This window comes from Prenolepis imparis, unplaced genomic scaffold, assembly GCF_030444845.1.
Source record: "Prenolepis imparis isolate NDT839.2.m4 unplaced genomic scaffold, iyPreImpa1.0 SCAF_9, whole genome shotgun sequence".
NCBI classification, from domain to species: Eukaryota; Metazoa; Arthropoda; class Insecta; order Hymenoptera; family Formicidae; genus Prenolepis; species Prenolepis imparis.
In genome coordinates this window covers 11,493,518-11,511,790 of record NW_028141167.1, presented here as the reverse complement: position 1 = coordinate 11,511,790, position 18,273 = coordinate 11,493,518, and the positions used below count along the sequence as shown (strand labels likewise).

Below are 18,273 nucleotides of genomic sequence, written 5' to 3'. Positions count from 1 at the left end.
AAATTCTTTCCATACCATATTGTCCCATGATTATCATGATTTTCAGGATAAATTCTAAGAGAAAATTCTCTCTGTGTATTGTTTATATAATAATGTTTATATATATAATGTGTAACTATTTTATTATTAAATAGAACGATAATGTATTGTTACACTACCTTGCTCTATATGAAATTCCTTCGCCTAAGCCGGTGTTTAATGTCGAGTGCTCGTCTATGATGCTGTAATCCCTGATGCTGCCATAAAAATGAATAAACGCTGGACCGAAAGTCGGCAAGAAACCCTTTTCGCCGTCGTTGCTGATCTGTTTCAAGTCGACAAAGTATGTACCGATGACAGTGGCGTGTACTGGGTCGTTATCGCATAATTGTATCTTTATCCTCTGACAAAGAGGAGGAAACATCTCGGTGAAAACTATCTGTTCGTTCCATACCGGAGCATAGCTATTTCTCTTCACGCTTGTTTTCCCCTAAAGTGGCATAAACAGAAAAATACTAAATTGTCTTTATAATGTGCTTTGTTTAATATTATTATGTTTTTTCAAATTGCAAAATTTTCATTAATATATTCATGCAGAAATAAATACCTAAATAAATATTAAACGATAATGATGAAGAAAAAAATATGATTTTATATTGTTATGAAATATTTTTATATTTAACTAATATTTGTATAAATTACAGCCAGCAGTATATGTTCAAAGTAAATACTTTTAATTAATATAATTATCTTTGTAGGTAAAAATTTTAAATACTGAGAATAAATTATGAGAGTGGCAACTGCAAAAATAATTTTTTTTTATCTCTGTCTGTGTACATTACACAATTTTATCTGTTATCTTTTTTCTCTCTATTTTTCAAATGCAAACATTTTTAATATTTAATTTTTTTATTATTTTGAAATTTATATCATATATAAACAAGTTTTTATTTACATTATAAAACACATTTTATAACTAATATTTGTTAAAATTAAATTAAAAATATAGCAATATTATAATAAATATTTTTGGATGATTTTCTAATATCGTGATTAATTGAGTTTGTTGTAAAGATACGTGGAGCTTACGCTAAGTCCAGCAAAAGACACTTGAACATATGGGTCCACCAGATCTTTTACTTCTCCCGTGAAAGCCTTCTTCACGTTCGCCATAATGCTGCTATTCATTTTCGGTAAGCCATCAGCTCTGTAAACCTTCACTACAAATTTCGCACGTTGTCTTTCGATTGGCACACCATCGGGCAATAAGAGATTGCCCTCAATATCGTCCTCGTCTTTTTCGCTTTTCGGAGGTATTTTCACGGTATCTCCCTTGCCGATGACACTTATGTCGCATTTAAGGTAGCCTTTGGGACCACCGGTAATGTCATCTGGATCGGTGAGCAAGGCCCATTTGTGATAGAACTGATGATCTAGGATATAAGTTCACACTATCGATATCGATCCATGACAATTTATTTAAAAAAGAGAGTTTGCAATTAACTCGAGAAGTTCACCCTAAAAAACAATATCTCATAAAAAGCAATAGTGCTTAATATTTCTTTACATCTCTCTTATAAAACAGAAAAATAATTAAAAAAAAAAAAATATATATATATATATAAAACTATAATTAGAGAAAAATAGTTATTTATAATATATAAGAATAAAAAAATTAAAAGCACAGTGTAATAATTATTACATTTTTCACATTTTTTTATCTTTATCAGCGAACTTCTCAGTTTTTAATTTATAGTTTACACGGTTGAACAATACATGACAATAAAATACAGATAGAGAGAGAAAGAGAATAGCTGAGAATTGAGAAGAGATCTGCAAAAGCAAACAGCTTTGTGTTTTTTCATAGAGCATATAACAGTCGAGAGAATTGTTGTGGTTTTTATTTTATTTGGTTATTTATATGTGAATTAGATTTTTTTTAAATAAAATGCGGTTTAATATTTACCGAAGCGATATAAATAACTCTCGTACATTCAAAAAAGTCACTAATATTATCTTTTTTATAAAAGTGCTTAATAAATATTTTATCTTTAAAACTATGCTTCTCTCCCACACATTACGGTTTTAATATCAGGGCGCATCCAATATGAGTGAAAATATCAATTAAAACTGATCACTTTATCAAATAAGCTCTTGCATTCATGAATTAATACAAAACATTTATCTGTCTTTCGTTAATAAATGCAAGATATTTCATATTAAAATAATGTATTAAAAGAGCGCTTGAGTATTATGCAACCTTAATGCAGTTAAATAGCTATGCGATTATGCTTCATATCACCTTTAACGACATAATCGATATTTTGTGTAAGATCTTTAATCTCTCTTGTTATATTATTACTTTATTCAAGTTTATTAAAGTATTGAAGTAATCATAATGTAAGTTGATGTAGTACAAGTAAAACAGAAATTATGTTATAGCATATTTTTTTAAATTAAAAACGAAATGTCTTTTCTAGAACTAAAAGAGGAATATATATTTTGTAAAAAAAAATTAAACATTTCTAAAATATTTAAAAATAAAATATATTTGACAGATTTTTTTATCTTTTTTAATTTAACTATTTTTAATTTGTTTTTATATAAAAAACTTATTTAGAACTTTATTCTTAAAATATTTAATATTGATAATAAACTTGTAACAAATAATGACGTTCAACAATCTTCGAAAAAATCACCTCTATTTATTATAGATTGTTCGGCTAAAAAAAAACACTCGTGGATTTATATAAAACACGATGTTATATTCACTTCTAATAATGAATAAATTAAAAAATTTGTTTGTATGCGTGTACTTAGTCTTATCTATTTTTCTTATCAAAATGAATATCGCGAATATGTGACTTTTTATCGATTTGAACAAATTGAATCGGAAAAACCTATATGAATAATTTAATTGAAAGTTTATCTTACTATGGGCAATATATTAGCTTGTGACATATGGATGATCATAAAACTTGTAGTCGTGCCACATCAGACTTTAGCGTGTGTGAGAATGAGTCAGGATTAAACTGAGCGTATATACACATTTACGAAGAGTGTATAATACATGCGTAAGAAACACATCTATATATATACATATATAATATGTACATGTGATGATGAAAAGCCTGGCATGCGGACGATTCGAGATAAAAATAGAACGTTATGTTTCTGTGTTTGTTCGCGCAACGTACATCTGACAAATGATGATTGATATTTTCATAGCGTTCCATAGCGTTTTTTCCGGTTTTTTCTAACAATTCCATCGAAAATGTTGACCGATGAATTACGTAGAATGACTCTGCTAGATTTCAGTGAAAAAAAAGCCCCTTTCAGAAAAACATATTTTGTTTTGAACGGAATATATTTTTCTATGTTTCTTTTTTTTTATTCTTTTTGATATTAAAGATTGAAAAATATTTTTCGTTATAATATTGTTCCATTTGCGAATAAGTGTGCTAATTTATTCATTATTATGAGTAACACTGCTATTAGTACCTGACTGTGTAAAAACGTCTTTGTAATAGTACATACTAAGAATGGCGACTTTAACGTTCGTTGAAAACATCTTAAAATGTTTACCCATTTGCTAATGATGTTTCCGCGTATAATGTTTAGAACATGGAATGCGTGTGTTTCTCGAAATATGTAATGAAATTCGAGATAAAACATCGATAAACTACTAACATTTAGATTATTAATGTGTGTAAAAAATAGTACGTAGATTGAATACCATTAAAATGAGATAAAAAGTGGATTTATATTGTAAGATTAATCAATTTTTTTTACTAACATTAAAATGTAAATTATATTAAATAATATTAAAAATACATTTAATTAATTAAAGATTAAATTAATGTTTTAAGCAAAAAAAATCAACAATTATTTATCGATTAAAATCGACAAATAAGAATCCAGATAGATTCTAAGCGTGCAATATTATTCAGTTACGAAACATGAAGTTACAAAACACGCACACACTTTCAGAGAATCTTTTGAATTCACGACCACGAAGAGTTAAGAAAGTAAGAATTAGCAGGATTTTTTTTGTTAGAAAATAATGCGTCATAACGACTTTTACTGCTTCTAAAGTTCCTGGAGTTATACCGCGGAAGAAAATATCTGCCTTGCAAACACGAAGTTCTTCGAAACTTGCAAGCAAAGTGCAAAGAACAATGTAATAAGGAAATATTTTATTTGACAATAACACTTGCCGATAAAATGAAATACACTTGCCATCATATACCGTGTAAATATCGAGTCGCACACCGGGTGTACACTTGAGAATTTAATCTGCGACAGTAACTCTTGATAAAAATGATAACAATTGTTCATATATATTATCAAATATTTACGAATATTTTTTTCAAAGAAATAATACTTCCTATGACAGACATTAAAAAAAAAATTGTCATTAAGAAAGTGCTAAAAATTTTTACTACAATTATAAGACCGAATTTTATTTCATATATAATATAATTGACATATATTCCAAATACAACTGTAACCAATTTATTATTTATCTATTTTTTCTTAATATATATTTTAAGTTATCATTTTTTAAAAACTATAGTATATATTTCTTGCTTTAAATATAGTTTTCTCATTGCAATTTATATTTGAATTGCACCAATTGTAATATTTTTTCAGAGTCGTTTATCGTGAGTTGCTCTCGAAGAAAAAAATTCTTATGTGCACCGAGCATTAAACTCGTTTAATTTCTGGACAATGCGAAACCTGTACCTGGTTGTGCCCATACCGTCGCGATGTCTAACTTAAAGATGCCCAGTGTTAGATTAGCGCGCAAGAGATTCCGCGATTGCTGCACCTGTGTATTATTAAAAGATGCGCTGATTGAGTTTCTTTCTCTCCTTATTTTGCGTTTTCATCTTGAATATCAAGCACCTAATTTATTATCGAATATAATTCCATAAAGAATTTAAATGTTCTTCCCTTAAATCATACAGCTCTCAATGATCGATTTCCGATATGCATCTAAATATCCTCTGAATGTAATTGTGATAAAAGCGACAAAAAGAGTTAATGAAGGGAAATAATTCACGTACGCGCATTTATCACGCGGCTAAATGCATTTTAAATGTATTAAATATTAATGAGCAAATTAATCGATTCTTCCTGCTTTGGAGTTTCAATATCACACACAATGTAAATTAATATACGTGCGGATAAACTTACCGACAACGTAATGATTTTGTCGAAGAGCATAACGGGCGGCATGTGAAAATCGAAGACGAAATACTGAAAATATAAAATGAAGAAAGAATTAATTATAAATTCAAATATATATATATAATAATATGAATAATACACGAAGATATACGCTGAAACAATTATAATTTCCATCAATCATTGGAATAAAATCCGCGAAGTAAATAATAAATTGTATCAGAAATCTTATTAATTACATTTTCAATTATAATTTTATATTTAAAAATTTTTCTTATTATTTAAATCTATAATCATGCAAATAATGAATTTCTGCTTTTTACTTCATTATAATACGGGCAATTCGTGGATTCCTTGACACTCGTGTATTTGCGTTGATCTCCAACTTGCACACAGACCACCGGATCCATGTTGAGACCTGCGAGTTGCCTCGCTTCAATGATTGTAACGCATACTTGATAATCCTGGGCTTTTAATGCACTTTGCCAAGTGTCGCTCGTCTGTGAAATGAGAAAAGTTTGCGCTGATCTCCATTTAAATCGCTTGAATTACAAAAAAAATATGATAGCAGAATAGCACCGTTGGAGTGCAATACTTTTGAATTTAAGAGAGAGAAATGCTATATATGTGCGCCAGGTATATAATATGACAAAGAGAAAAAAATAATGCTTAGAGTATATGCACCTCTATTATCTTTAAGTGTTTTTAAAGCCTGGATAACATTTGAAATTATTAGAAGCAACATCAAGTAACATGTTATAATGTTTTGAACGTAATAAAGATCTCTAGAAAATTGAAATAAATATTATATTGATGAGAATTGAATATAATAAAAAGTTGATAGAAAGATATTAAAATATATATAATAAATTTATAATATAAACATTTTTGAAGTATATTTCTCATTTGGCGCAATATTTAAAATCCTGAAAGAAAGATATCAAGCACAATATATATATATATATATATATATATATATATATATATACAAAATGATTTTTTTTAATGTATAGATAATTCTATTCATGCTCCCATCAGCAGAAAAGCGATATGTCATTTAGAACATGCTTTATTATTTGCAAGCGATTTCAAAGCACATTTTCTTCCTTTCAAAAGTAGATGAATATATTTGTTGTAAAAGTAATAAATATCGCATAAAGTTAAAATATAAAGACAAATGTAATATTAAACTATAATAACTGTGAGATGTTTATAGAGAAGAATATCTTATTTTGTAATATTAATACGAACCATACTAATATTATTGCGAGCAGAGTTCATAACTTGTTATAAAGAGAAAAAAAGAAAACTTAATAATTCCGCGTAAAAACTTTGCTCGTACTTTACAATTTACTCTCACTCGCCCTCGATCGATTTCAAACTCATTTACAGATAATTGGACCATTATTTATGGACAGTTGTTACTTCGGAATTATCGCGCTATAATGCTTAACACGACTGCTGTGACATTCTGAAATTACTTTATATTGCGAAAACTGACAATGAGTTCTCTCTAAAAAATTTGCTTGATAAACATTTAATTATTATAGAAAAGTGAAGCACAATAATTTCTCAGGCAAAGTTTAAAAAATACACCTTAAAACTTATATAATATAAAATAAATATATAATCTATAAATTATAATCGGAATATAGTTCTGTAAATATATAAAATAAAAATATAACAATAATATGAATATATTAAATATGTAATATTGAATAAAATTTTAAATAAATGAAACAATTAATACAAAAAAATATATATAAGATTTTCATCCGGGGTGCAAATATTATTCGTAAACTTTCAGTTTTTTAAATATTATATATTATATAATATTATATGTAAGATATTTTATGCTTTGGAATATGAGAGTCATAAGCGAGACTGACAGAATTTCTGGCATTCTTCTCTACACATGCAACATGTAACATAAATTTTATTAAAGAGATAAAAGATATTAACCTTAGGCTTTGATCTCTTGGCCGGTTTTACAGCTGTCGCTTTCTGTTCGGGGTTGGCACTAACTTGACTGTCGTTATCGGATGTATTCGTTTCGAGAGATGTCATGGAGTTTGTACGTGATGGTTCGTTTGAAGTTGGGCAGCTGGAATCCTGTCTGTCGAGGAGTTCTCTCGTTTCCGAGTTATTGTCGCAGGACCGAGCACGTGGCGGTCTCTGCTTTCCCAATTTCAGCAAGGATCGCATGCTCTTCAAAGTGCTTCTAAAGGAAATGCGAGGGAATGTAAGGGAATTCAATATAACAATAGATATAAAGTTCCTTCGAAACTAATTCTCCGTTGTAATCCGTGCCGAGAAACTTTAACGATTCGAGCAACACGATATTTCAAGAAACTACATTATCTTGCTCCAATATTGATCGGGATACGTAATTAAGTGCAATACTTAACAAGTTATATTGTTTACAAAATTTAGATTTAAACAGTGAACATGTATTTTTATTCTCTCTATTATTCTAATAAATATAAATAATATATAGACAAATGCTAAAGATGTAAACTGCACTAAATAACAACTTTCAATATTCTTTTAATAACGAAAAATATTTATTTTTTTCTACAATTTATCGCCAAATATATTAGCAAAAATGGAAAAGAGAAGAGTGACAAATATTTATCTAAAATCTATATTTATATAAAATCTAGGCATTTCTTAATATTATTGCTCAAATATAAATTCCGCAGAAATAAATGTCTCAGTTCATTTTAGTTTGTATATCCCTTTTGTAGGATATACAAACCAACCAACTTCTCGCTTTTCTAAATGGCTTGGAAAGCCGCTTACTAGAATCTCACGTTTATATCATTTCGGTCGAGTTTCTTGTTGTTGCACCCCGAGAATGTGTGTGTCGTCCAATGACGTCACCCTCTCTCTCTCTCTCTCTTTCTTTTTCTGTCTCTTTCCCTCTCTCTTTCTCTCTCAACCACAATCTCATCCAAATCCCGCTTGTTACCGTAAGCACACAATGGTGGATTAAAATGCTTTTGATCCCAAATGCACTCATTAAATTTCAAATCTCCTAAGCTAAAATAAAAATATGACGAAAATTTTGAAAGACACGTGTATACGTGTGTTTAATATATTTTAAATATTACTAAATAATTCATGAAAAGGTCAATATAGATAGGTATAGATTTAATAACTTTAAACAAAATATATATATAATTTATGCTTGTATATTATAAAAATTAAATATTAAATTTTAATTCAATTTATTTGTTGATTTTCTCTTTTCATTACTGAATTATTGAAATCTTAAAAAAAGTTACAGAAACTTGAATGAAATTGAGATGATTAGGTATTTCATATATCTCATATATCTCATATATCTCATATGTCATATATGTCATTATAATCTGTCAGCTGAAACACATGTTATACTACTGGCCAAAACGGGAACGAAATTGGCAAGGGTCCCATATTTTCTCACACCTACGATATGTCACATTCGTTCTACCTCAGTCCTTATTGATTATAATATCGTCGCGAATGTAATCTACGTGGGCGGTTTTGCGAATGAAAATGTGTCACAGGCACATTATTACACGTATGGACGACCACGAGTTACGTTCCTACGTCGAAAGGCAGTGACAGGAATTGCTATGGCACTCCCTGAGGAGAACCTAGTTTACCGAAGAAACCGATATATATGTATATATATATATATATATATATATGTATATTCGCGAGATATAAAAGATAACTTTCTTTCTAACGTATCGAGATAAGATTTCATTATTACCGGAGATAGACTATATATACAAAGAATAGTATAAATCATATTTTTATTTTATTTTGAAAAATAGAAACATAGGAAAAAGATTTAGGACCAATTGTGCAATAAGTTCGATAAAATTTTCCAATAAGAAGCTAAACAAAGTTACAAAGTATATCTTGAAATTATATATATACATATATAAATATAAATATAATATATCGTGTTGTGTGTGTTACACAATAAAAAGAGTAGTCACGCTTTGTGTTATCGTAAAAGATTTTATTCTGCTTTTATAGAGAAGTACTAAAAGCAACTAAGAGTTCATTTATCACACATAAACACACACATAGAGATCCATATGCACACACATACAAATGTAACAGATGTTTCTTAGTTACATGATTAATGTAGCAAATCAAAATACTTTAAATTCTTGGACGCAAAGTAATTTTAACGCAACTTAAGATGAGAATAGAAATTGAAAATTAAATAAAAATTCGTAAATCAACGAATATATGTGCAAAAATAAATATATCCCGTGTATAAGATTAGTGTTAAATCTTTTTATATTCTTCATGTCTTCCTAGTTTGACCTTTCCGTCACTAAAAGATTTATCGAGAACGCCGCGATAACGAACTTTAATGTATCAACAGCGTCATCAACATTGCCGGACGTCCTTATTAAGCAATCTCTTCACGTTTCGATGACACGACGATGTAACAGTGCGTTACAGTAATAACACGCTAATGACGTTGAAGCTGCATCGAAGCTAGATTAACAGAGGTTACCAACAAAAATCGATAAGCACAGCTTTAATTAGCGACTCATTTATTCTTTGGAAATCCCGATTTTGAATGGAGCAAAAAATAGCCACAATTTATACTTACATATGATAGTACGTGACATACGATAGTAAACAGTAAACATTTTAATAGTGACAATGATAAGTTACTAAATGCGGATATCTTTTACGAAAATAAATTTATAAGACATCAGTTTTCTGGATACACAACTTTTATTTTTTTTCATAATTTTGAGGGCCCAAATAAAAATAAACAATTGATGCATCTCTTCTATACATCTCGGCAATTGAACAAAATTAATCAATACTTTTAGTAAATCAAAGGTAAAATTTTTTCTAACACTTGATAATAAAAGTTATGTGTTAACGGTCGCGAATGCACATTACTATGGATATTCTGCAAAATATAAATAAATATGCAAGAAATAAAAATTTTTTGAATAAGGTGTATTTTTATGTTTGTAAATTCCGAGTTTGTAAATTCCGAATTTGTAAATTCCGAGTTTGAAAATAGAAAGTGTATACAATTTACCCCTACACATGCATTTAGATATTATATATATCTTTTACACTTTTGATAACACGTAAAAAATGTTGCCGAATACATGTACATACTATAGTCTCTAAGCATCTCGCAAAAATAAATATAAAAAGCAAAACTGCAGAGACATATTTATATCGAAATTTCCATATATATATATATATATATATATATATATATATATATATAATTCTGAGCTTGAATAAAGTAAAAAATAGATGAAATTAAAGAGAGTGTAAACATAATAACATATAAGTAAGAAGATGATATTTTTGTTATTATAGAATTATTTATTATTACTAAATTATCTAATTATCTAATAAATTATTCAATTAAAAATTAAAGCAATTAGTTTTTATTAAAGTAAGTGATTGTTAAGAACATTAATGTAACATTTTTCTTTGATCAAATTGTAAAATTAAATTAATTTTAAATTGTACTGTTTTTTGTAAAAACCAGCAACATTAAAAAATTTAAATCTTATTTGAAACATAAATATGTGAGAGGTTAAAATACAATAATTTATTTGACGAAAGAATTCAATAATTTGAATTTCTCAATTGGCAATTGTTATGCATTTAATTCCATATGTATGAAAAATTTGTTACTTGTTTATAATTAAAACTTTAATTATAATTAAAATTATAATTAAAAATTTTAATGACGCGCCAATAAAAGTAAAAATTTTAATAATCATTCATTTGATTAAATAACAGTTATTTAATTAAATATAAGATTACGCTTAGTGGCAATATAATAACGATTTCTTTTACATAATGGTTTGTACGTTTTATAAATTTATGAGATAAAAATATTTCCTGTTAATTCAACAATGTCTATTTTATACTGTCTTTAAATGAGGTTTACATATTGAACATAATTTTAGTTTGTCGCAATTTGTGTTGACCGTCTCGGCAATATACTCCCGTGCAATATATATTTAGTGTAATAACGTTAGAGTGATGTAACTATATCTCGTAATTATGATTACATTTTCAACATAAATGTATAATTCAAAATGTGGTAAAAGATCACTAAAAATGCAGTAACAATAATTGCTATTAAATGAGTAATTTTGCATCGTTTAATGAAACAGAATATGATAAAGGATGACAATTTATCGCGTATTAAACGCCAAATGCGTAAATTCTATTTAGATGGGAGTTTATGACCGCGCACAAAAAAGCAACGTTATTACAATATCATCATCTGGACATGTCACAATGCGGGGAATATATATATATATATATATGTTAAGATATGATTAGATTATGCCAGCACAAGAACATTTTACGGCAAGATGAATACGGAAAGAGTATCTCTTGTATGTGTGTGTGTATTTTGAGAGTATACATATTACACAACCTTAAAATAATATAAATTTTATTGACAAAATAAAATATATGCATTATTGATTATGTAATATGATTATGCAGTATGCATTTGTAGATTTTCACAAAACATTTATTCAAATCCGATTTATATTTGCAAAATATTTGTCAAGTTAGCCTCAGGCAAATATTTGCCTCAGTTTTTTCATATTTATGAAATTCCTATTGTTCGTTCCTTAATTGGTTTTTTAAATGATTCTGGGGCAAATTTGCTGATGCAATTTAATCACTCATTTTACAAATACAAAAAAATCAATTAAAAAAAGCATATCAATTGGATTTCAATAGTTTTACTTACAATTATAGATATGAAACTTTAAAATGCATATTTACTTTTTAAAAAAATATTACGCCATACAGAAGCATGATTTGAAAAAATAATGCTTGTAGAACAAAATTGTAAAATACAATAATATTAGAAACATAGTATTTTATACTCACTAATTTTATAAATTTTTATGAATAAGAATATAATTACTTTTCGCGACTATACATTATATAATTAATAACTTTTTATTTGTGTAGGGTAAATTTTTAAAGAGTGAATCTTGGCGCGCAATAATATGTACATATGTCATTTTATTACTTGACAATACGTCACTTACCGCTTCCGGGTATCAGGTGATTTGTCACTGGTCGACATAGAGATGCCCCTTGGTAAGAAACCCTTCTTTGATTTCTCGGGAGTATGCCAGGAGCCCCTTCTTTTTCCGCTGCTCGTGCTGCTGTTGGCTTGTTCGAAACTTCTCTCGAGGTTCGCGATATTCTGCTCGATATCGATCAACATCTGATGCTCATCCTCCATTATTTCCGAGGCCGCGTACGAACTACAACTTCCGTCCGGGGGATTGTATCGAATTTCGAAACACACCACCGCCTGCGCATAAATAGTGGATTATAAAAGGGTTCGACAGAAATAAAAATAATCGGTGAGTGATAGAAACAAGAAGTATGGTGCTTCGTTTATCGTGCTGCGCACGATATCACATGGCTGCAACGATAACAGCTAGATTAATTCTACGACATAATTTAGATTACCATTTAATCGGGGGGGAAACGCTCATGGTCGAGAAAAACTGACTAGCAATTTTAGATATTAGAAATATTTGAAAAAAACTATCTTTTTCTTTCTCTTTTCTTTTTCTCTTCTATAATAGCGATTTCTTGGAAAATAGAGAAAAAAAATTGGCTACTCTTTATTATAAGTCTTTTTATGATTTTATAAAGATGAACTTCAAAATTTGTGATGTATTAAAATAATTATATATTTCCACGTGTGAGAGAAGTATAAAATATTAAGAATATATATTTTCAATATTAGAAGGAAGAATTGTTTACAAACATTCTTTCTATTTTATTATTTTATATGATATTTATAAAGACCGATATATAATTCAGAAATTTTAAGGACCACAAGAAAAATTGATATATCTCGTTTATCTTATAGGAGGTATTTCCATGTTTATCGCTTATTTCAACTTTGTTAACAAAATACGTACTCCATTTTGATTTTACGACGACATTTCGTTTTCAGAGTGCTTTTTGTTATGAATAATAATTACATATTGTAACGGTAAACGCAGCGATATGTTAAATGTCAGATAATTAAAAATAAACTTAAAAAACGACCAATTTGAAACTTTATCTTTTTCTAACAACAATAATAAAAGAGAATTAGAGGATAATTCGAGGATTATTAATTTGATGGAACTTAGTAATCTCAAACCAAGAGATACCGTTCCGAAAAATTTGAATTAATTTTCGTGCTTGGCTCTTAGGCCGAATTTAAGAATCACATTTAGTTATTAAATACTGAGAGCCGATAAAAATATTTCTTAATAATAAAAGAATTATTAACAATATGTGTAACAATGATTTTGCTCTTATTTTTTAAAATAATTGTCTAATATATTAATTAATATAAATATGAGAGAGAGAGAGAGATCTGTCAAATTTTATAAAAGTTGCAATATTAATCCAAATTTATCAAATTTTTCTATATATACATATGACGGCTAATAAGTCATTAAGATAATAAGTTCTTTATATATTTAGATCCATTTAAAGAAAAGAGTGTTTATATACCGTAGAGGGATCCACTTAAAAAGTACATGCAAGTTACGTCACTTGTACTCGAGTGTTCGCCTGTTTAAAATGCTACGTGTCAGACGCACGTAAGTACTCTTTACGCGAAAATGTAACCTGGAACGGAGTATTTAGTATTGTTGCTGTGAAAGGAAGAAGCATAGGCAAGAAGCAAAATTCAAATTACGCTCTCGAGTAAATTAAGTTTGTTGTTGTGTTGATGGATGAAATACACACGGATCTTTGAAATGTCTGCCTGAAACTTGTGCTTTGTTTCTCGTCGCTTGAATAATTAATATGTCGTGCTCTAATTTTCTTCTTTTGATGCAGGAATGTAGTCAATTCCAAACTCATTTAACAATGATAACAATATTATTTCCAATTTATCCTAAGTCTCGGTAGTACTTGCCTTCGCATTCAGCAGCATCTTCAGAAGAACTAAAGAATATTGTATGTATTGAAATCTATCGCCTAAAAAGCAAACGCAGCATTTATATCGAAAATATTATCTGATTTGATTAATATATAATTATAACCCTAAGGGAACACAATAAATTTCTATTCATTATCTGATAATATATGTATATATGTTTGTATTAAACATATATATACAAATTAATTATTTTATATATTGGTATTTAATTATATATTTTATTACATATGCTATTATTTCCGTTTTATTTAACTATATTTTTTATATCGTTTAAAAATGTATTTATTGTTTATATTATAAATCCAATTAAAACTTATTCATCATTAATTAAAAGAATCTATTATATCAGTTTGTTTATATAAAAATTAGCTTAGACAATCTATGTCAAGTACGTGGATTAAAATTCCGAAATTATTCGAGACTCTTGTGCTTTATACTCTTTCAAAAATATCAAATGAGTTAGACAAAGAATAGACAATTTTTATCGCAAAAAAAACTTTGCGGAAAAAATGCCAGTACCTTGCAGATAGTAGATAGAATATCGATGCCATATTTGAATGCAGTGAAAATTACATATCCCCAATATGCATACGTATTGCGCATTTATCATACAATTACAAAACATATTCAATCATTCATCTCAATATTGGAACGTACCGGGAGCGGTTTGTTATTGAGGTCAACTAGGGAATCCGAAACCAAGATCCTTCCTTCGCGTACCACCGTCTGCAATACCAATCCATATCTCGCCACGATTTTTTCATTCCTCAGAACTCCGCGAGATACAACTGCCAATTGCAATACTTCTGCTTCATCCACTGGTCTTCCTAGATTCCACGTGAAGCTCTGAAATCAAAGAATTAGAGAAAGGGATTATTTGAAATGCGAATATAAAAAGAATCTCTTGCCACCGCATTCCTCTCTTTTAAAAAAACTAATAGATTGAAGGAAATCGACAAAAGTTAAACTGACGTCTATTTATTGACATGTTCTATAAAATTGAATTGTTATCTCTTTCCCTTTACAATGCTTTTTTACAATAATATGCTATTAATAATTTGCTATTGATAATCATTTTAAGTTTCTCTGTAAAATAATGTATGTTCTGTAAGATAAAATAAATTCTTTTATAAAGTAATATAGATATTAAACATAGATTAAGTGTTCAATATGGATTAGAAAAGAAACTGTAATATATCTTATATTCTTTTAAAAACATTATTATTATGTATTCTTTATAAGTAAAAATCGTGTTGTATCCATAGATTACAGTTACAATAAATTTAAATCTAGGATTTTAATTTTTTAAGAATTTTTAAAGATTTAAATTTATCTGATTTTATCAAAATCGCTAATATAAATAAAAAGGAGAAGAAAATTTTTATATATTTTGAAATCAATTCTTCATTTTGAACATGAGAGTTTTATATCTTTGCAGATTAGATATTCATTAATTTCTTTTAATTATTTTTTTTTTTTACAGAATGTATAAAGAAAACCTTGCCTTTTCTTCGTTACCCTCTCGCAAACTGATAACTGATAATGCTATCATAAGAAAGGTTATTCAAATCACGATCGCAAGCTTGCACGCGTTCAGTCCGCACGCATGTGAAAACACATGAAATAACATACGAAATGTGGATATATAAATAAAAAAGTGGATCGATAAATTGAGTACGAATAGACGACCATGAGAGAAAACCATGCGATATTTAAGAAAGAACCGATATTGAAAAGACTCGAAAGCAGAGACCCGCTAAAAGGTGATCTATTATTTACGCTCGAGAAAGCGCGAGACGCTTCTTTACGAGATTTTTAATATAGTTATATTCATCATTGCGCCCGTTTCATTTCTGTCTTTAGAACGTAAAATTTATGAATTAAAAAAATCGATAGCCATTAAAAAGAAACGATAATGACGAAGTTATGAATTCCTTAAAAAGAATCGGTAATTATAAAGTTATGAATTCTTTAGTAAATTATACAAATAGTTATAGAACTTACGGAGAATCTTTTATGAGACCAGAAAAATGCTTTATCATTATTAAAATCTCGCTTTCATGCAGATTAATTTAATTATTCTGTCGAAAAAACAAGATTTAATGAAAAATGGTGCGTTTCTTTGTGCTCCATATTTGGCAAACACATGCCATGCAGTATCAATACAAAATAGAAAAGAGTGAAATAAACTACCGTTTTATGCTTTCAAAGACTAGAAATTCAATTTTAAATTTAAATAGAAATTCTTTTATCTGTATCACATGTAGCCATTTTTTTATTTTTGATTTCTTGCCTAAAAACGTATAGCCACAAAAATGTATAAAAAATTTGTTTTATAAAGTTTATGTATTTATAAAAATTTCTAATTTTTTATTATTAACATCTTATTTTGCCATCTTTTATTTCAATTTTTCTACATAAACAGGAACTTGAAAAAATAATTTTTTTATTTAAAATGAAAAAGCGTTGAAGTTATTCATTTTCTATTTCACTTCGACATTTAATTGGATTGCTTTAATTATTTACAATGTTTTTTTTATTAGAAGAGAAAACTTGAGAAACTAATCCATGTTATAGAAAAGTTACACAATTGTATAAATTATTCGTATAATTATTCTTTTTTATTTATCTTTATTAAATATTTTATCAAAACTTTGTAAAAGATAGAACAAAATTACTTTGAAAACATTGTAAAATTGTAATTCTTGAATTTACGAGGACACGCATAACACGCGTTGACCATTTATGCAAATTTGCACGTGTCTATCAGTTACATCATGTTACAACTGTCCGAGCTATGCCAGCTATACCAGGATATTGCAACACATTTATTTCCTTCGTAGATCGTATTTACGAGAAACGATACATCGTCCCCGAACAGAACTGTCAGATAACCAACTGTCAAACGAGTTTCTCTAACGTGGAACCACTGGTAATGGATTGGTTCATGTTGACGTCATTAAATTGAATTCCCGAAGCTTATTAAATAGCTTTCGTATCCTGTGCAATCGCGACGCAGCGAATTAGTTTAGCAAACATTTTATATTTTTTGTATAAACTTTACAATTTCCTGCGTAGGTAATGTTATCCGTTGGCAATATCAAAGCTTGTCTTTCTTGCAACAATTTTTATCATTGTTTTTTCACAAGAAGAGACAATAACAAAGAGCTATTTGCCATTGTGAAACCGCGCGCTATTGAGTTATCGCAAACAATAAAAAAGCGATACGTATATTTTCACAATTAAAATCAACGATTAAACTTGTATTAGATCGCGAGAGACGTACATTCAAATTGCATCATTTCCGATGAATATGTATTATTCTTGCTGGGGAAAATATATGTGTTTATGCAGAATCGTTCATTTCTCCATCGCGTCGGACGAATACGATATCCTGATCACTGTGATCGATGCATGAAAGATGCTTTATGAAAAATATTTATCGGTTCATTTAAGATCGCGCGTGGAAACAGTCACGTTTTTATGTTCTTACGACCGCATCATATGGTGGTGAGCACGTGGATCGATTTTATCATCGTACATTTTCTTCTCGGCCGTGACATAAAAGTTGAATGGAATTGTTTGCCGCAACATAGTAGTAGTAACATCGGTCGGGCACGTTATGTGCATATAAAATCGAGATCTCGTCTTGCGACCCGAGAACGATGATTATCAATCATGGCACCCTCGGGTTCTCACCTGTTTGATAATGAATTCAGCGCTTCAGCTGTATACTCTCTTAATTATAAATATTTTTTAGATATATTATGTATAATTACAAGTAAAGTTAATTAAGAACCGTTTGAGAGAAAAATTCTGATAAAACTTTCTTTGGAATTCTCGCTTTAATTTAGAGAAATATACAATCAAGAAGTTTGTCGGAATGAGGTACAATTTATGAAAGTCACAGTTAACAAAGGTAATAGTTATTGCCAGACCAACATTTTCTTTTAACACATCGTACTAATCTTTAGAGATCTTTCTCGGATTATTTTAATTACATCTTGACATTCCACAGCATCTCTCACTTTGACATTCTACATTTGATTTGTGTCAACTTTAATATTCCATCAATAAACAAGAATATCGCGTGTTTGCGACATTTTATTTTTCTG

The 18,273-nt window shown here is 28.6% G+C and overlaps 1 protein-coding gene across 3 annotated transcripts in view; it reads right to left on the bottom strand.

The window, feature by feature from the left end:
- Positions 1-18,273, bottom strand: part of LOC145940160 (otoferlin) — a 39,819-nt gene that overhangs the window by 12,335 nt on the left and 9,211 nt on the right. For all 3 annotated transcript variants that reach the window (XM_083045070.1, XM_083045071.1, XM_083045072.1), the window contains exons 3-10: positions 14,816-15,004; positions 12,246-12,517; positions 7,132-7,390; positions 5,493-5,669; positions 5,179-5,241; positions 4,726-4,810; positions 1,069-1,412; positions 159-469 (exon numbers count right to left, since the gene is read on the bottom strand). In XM_083045070.1, coding sequence (XP_082901196.1) covers positions 159-469; positions 1,069-1,412; positions 4,726-4,810; positions 5,179-5,241; positions 5,493-5,669; positions 7,132-7,390; positions 12,246-12,517; positions 14,816-15,004 — 1,700 coding nt within the window. The remainder of the gene's footprint in view (positions 1-158; positions 470-1,068; positions 1,413-4,725; positions 4,811-5,178; positions 5,242-5,492; positions 5,670-7,131; positions 7,391-12,245; positions 12,518-14,815; positions 15,005-18,273) is intronic.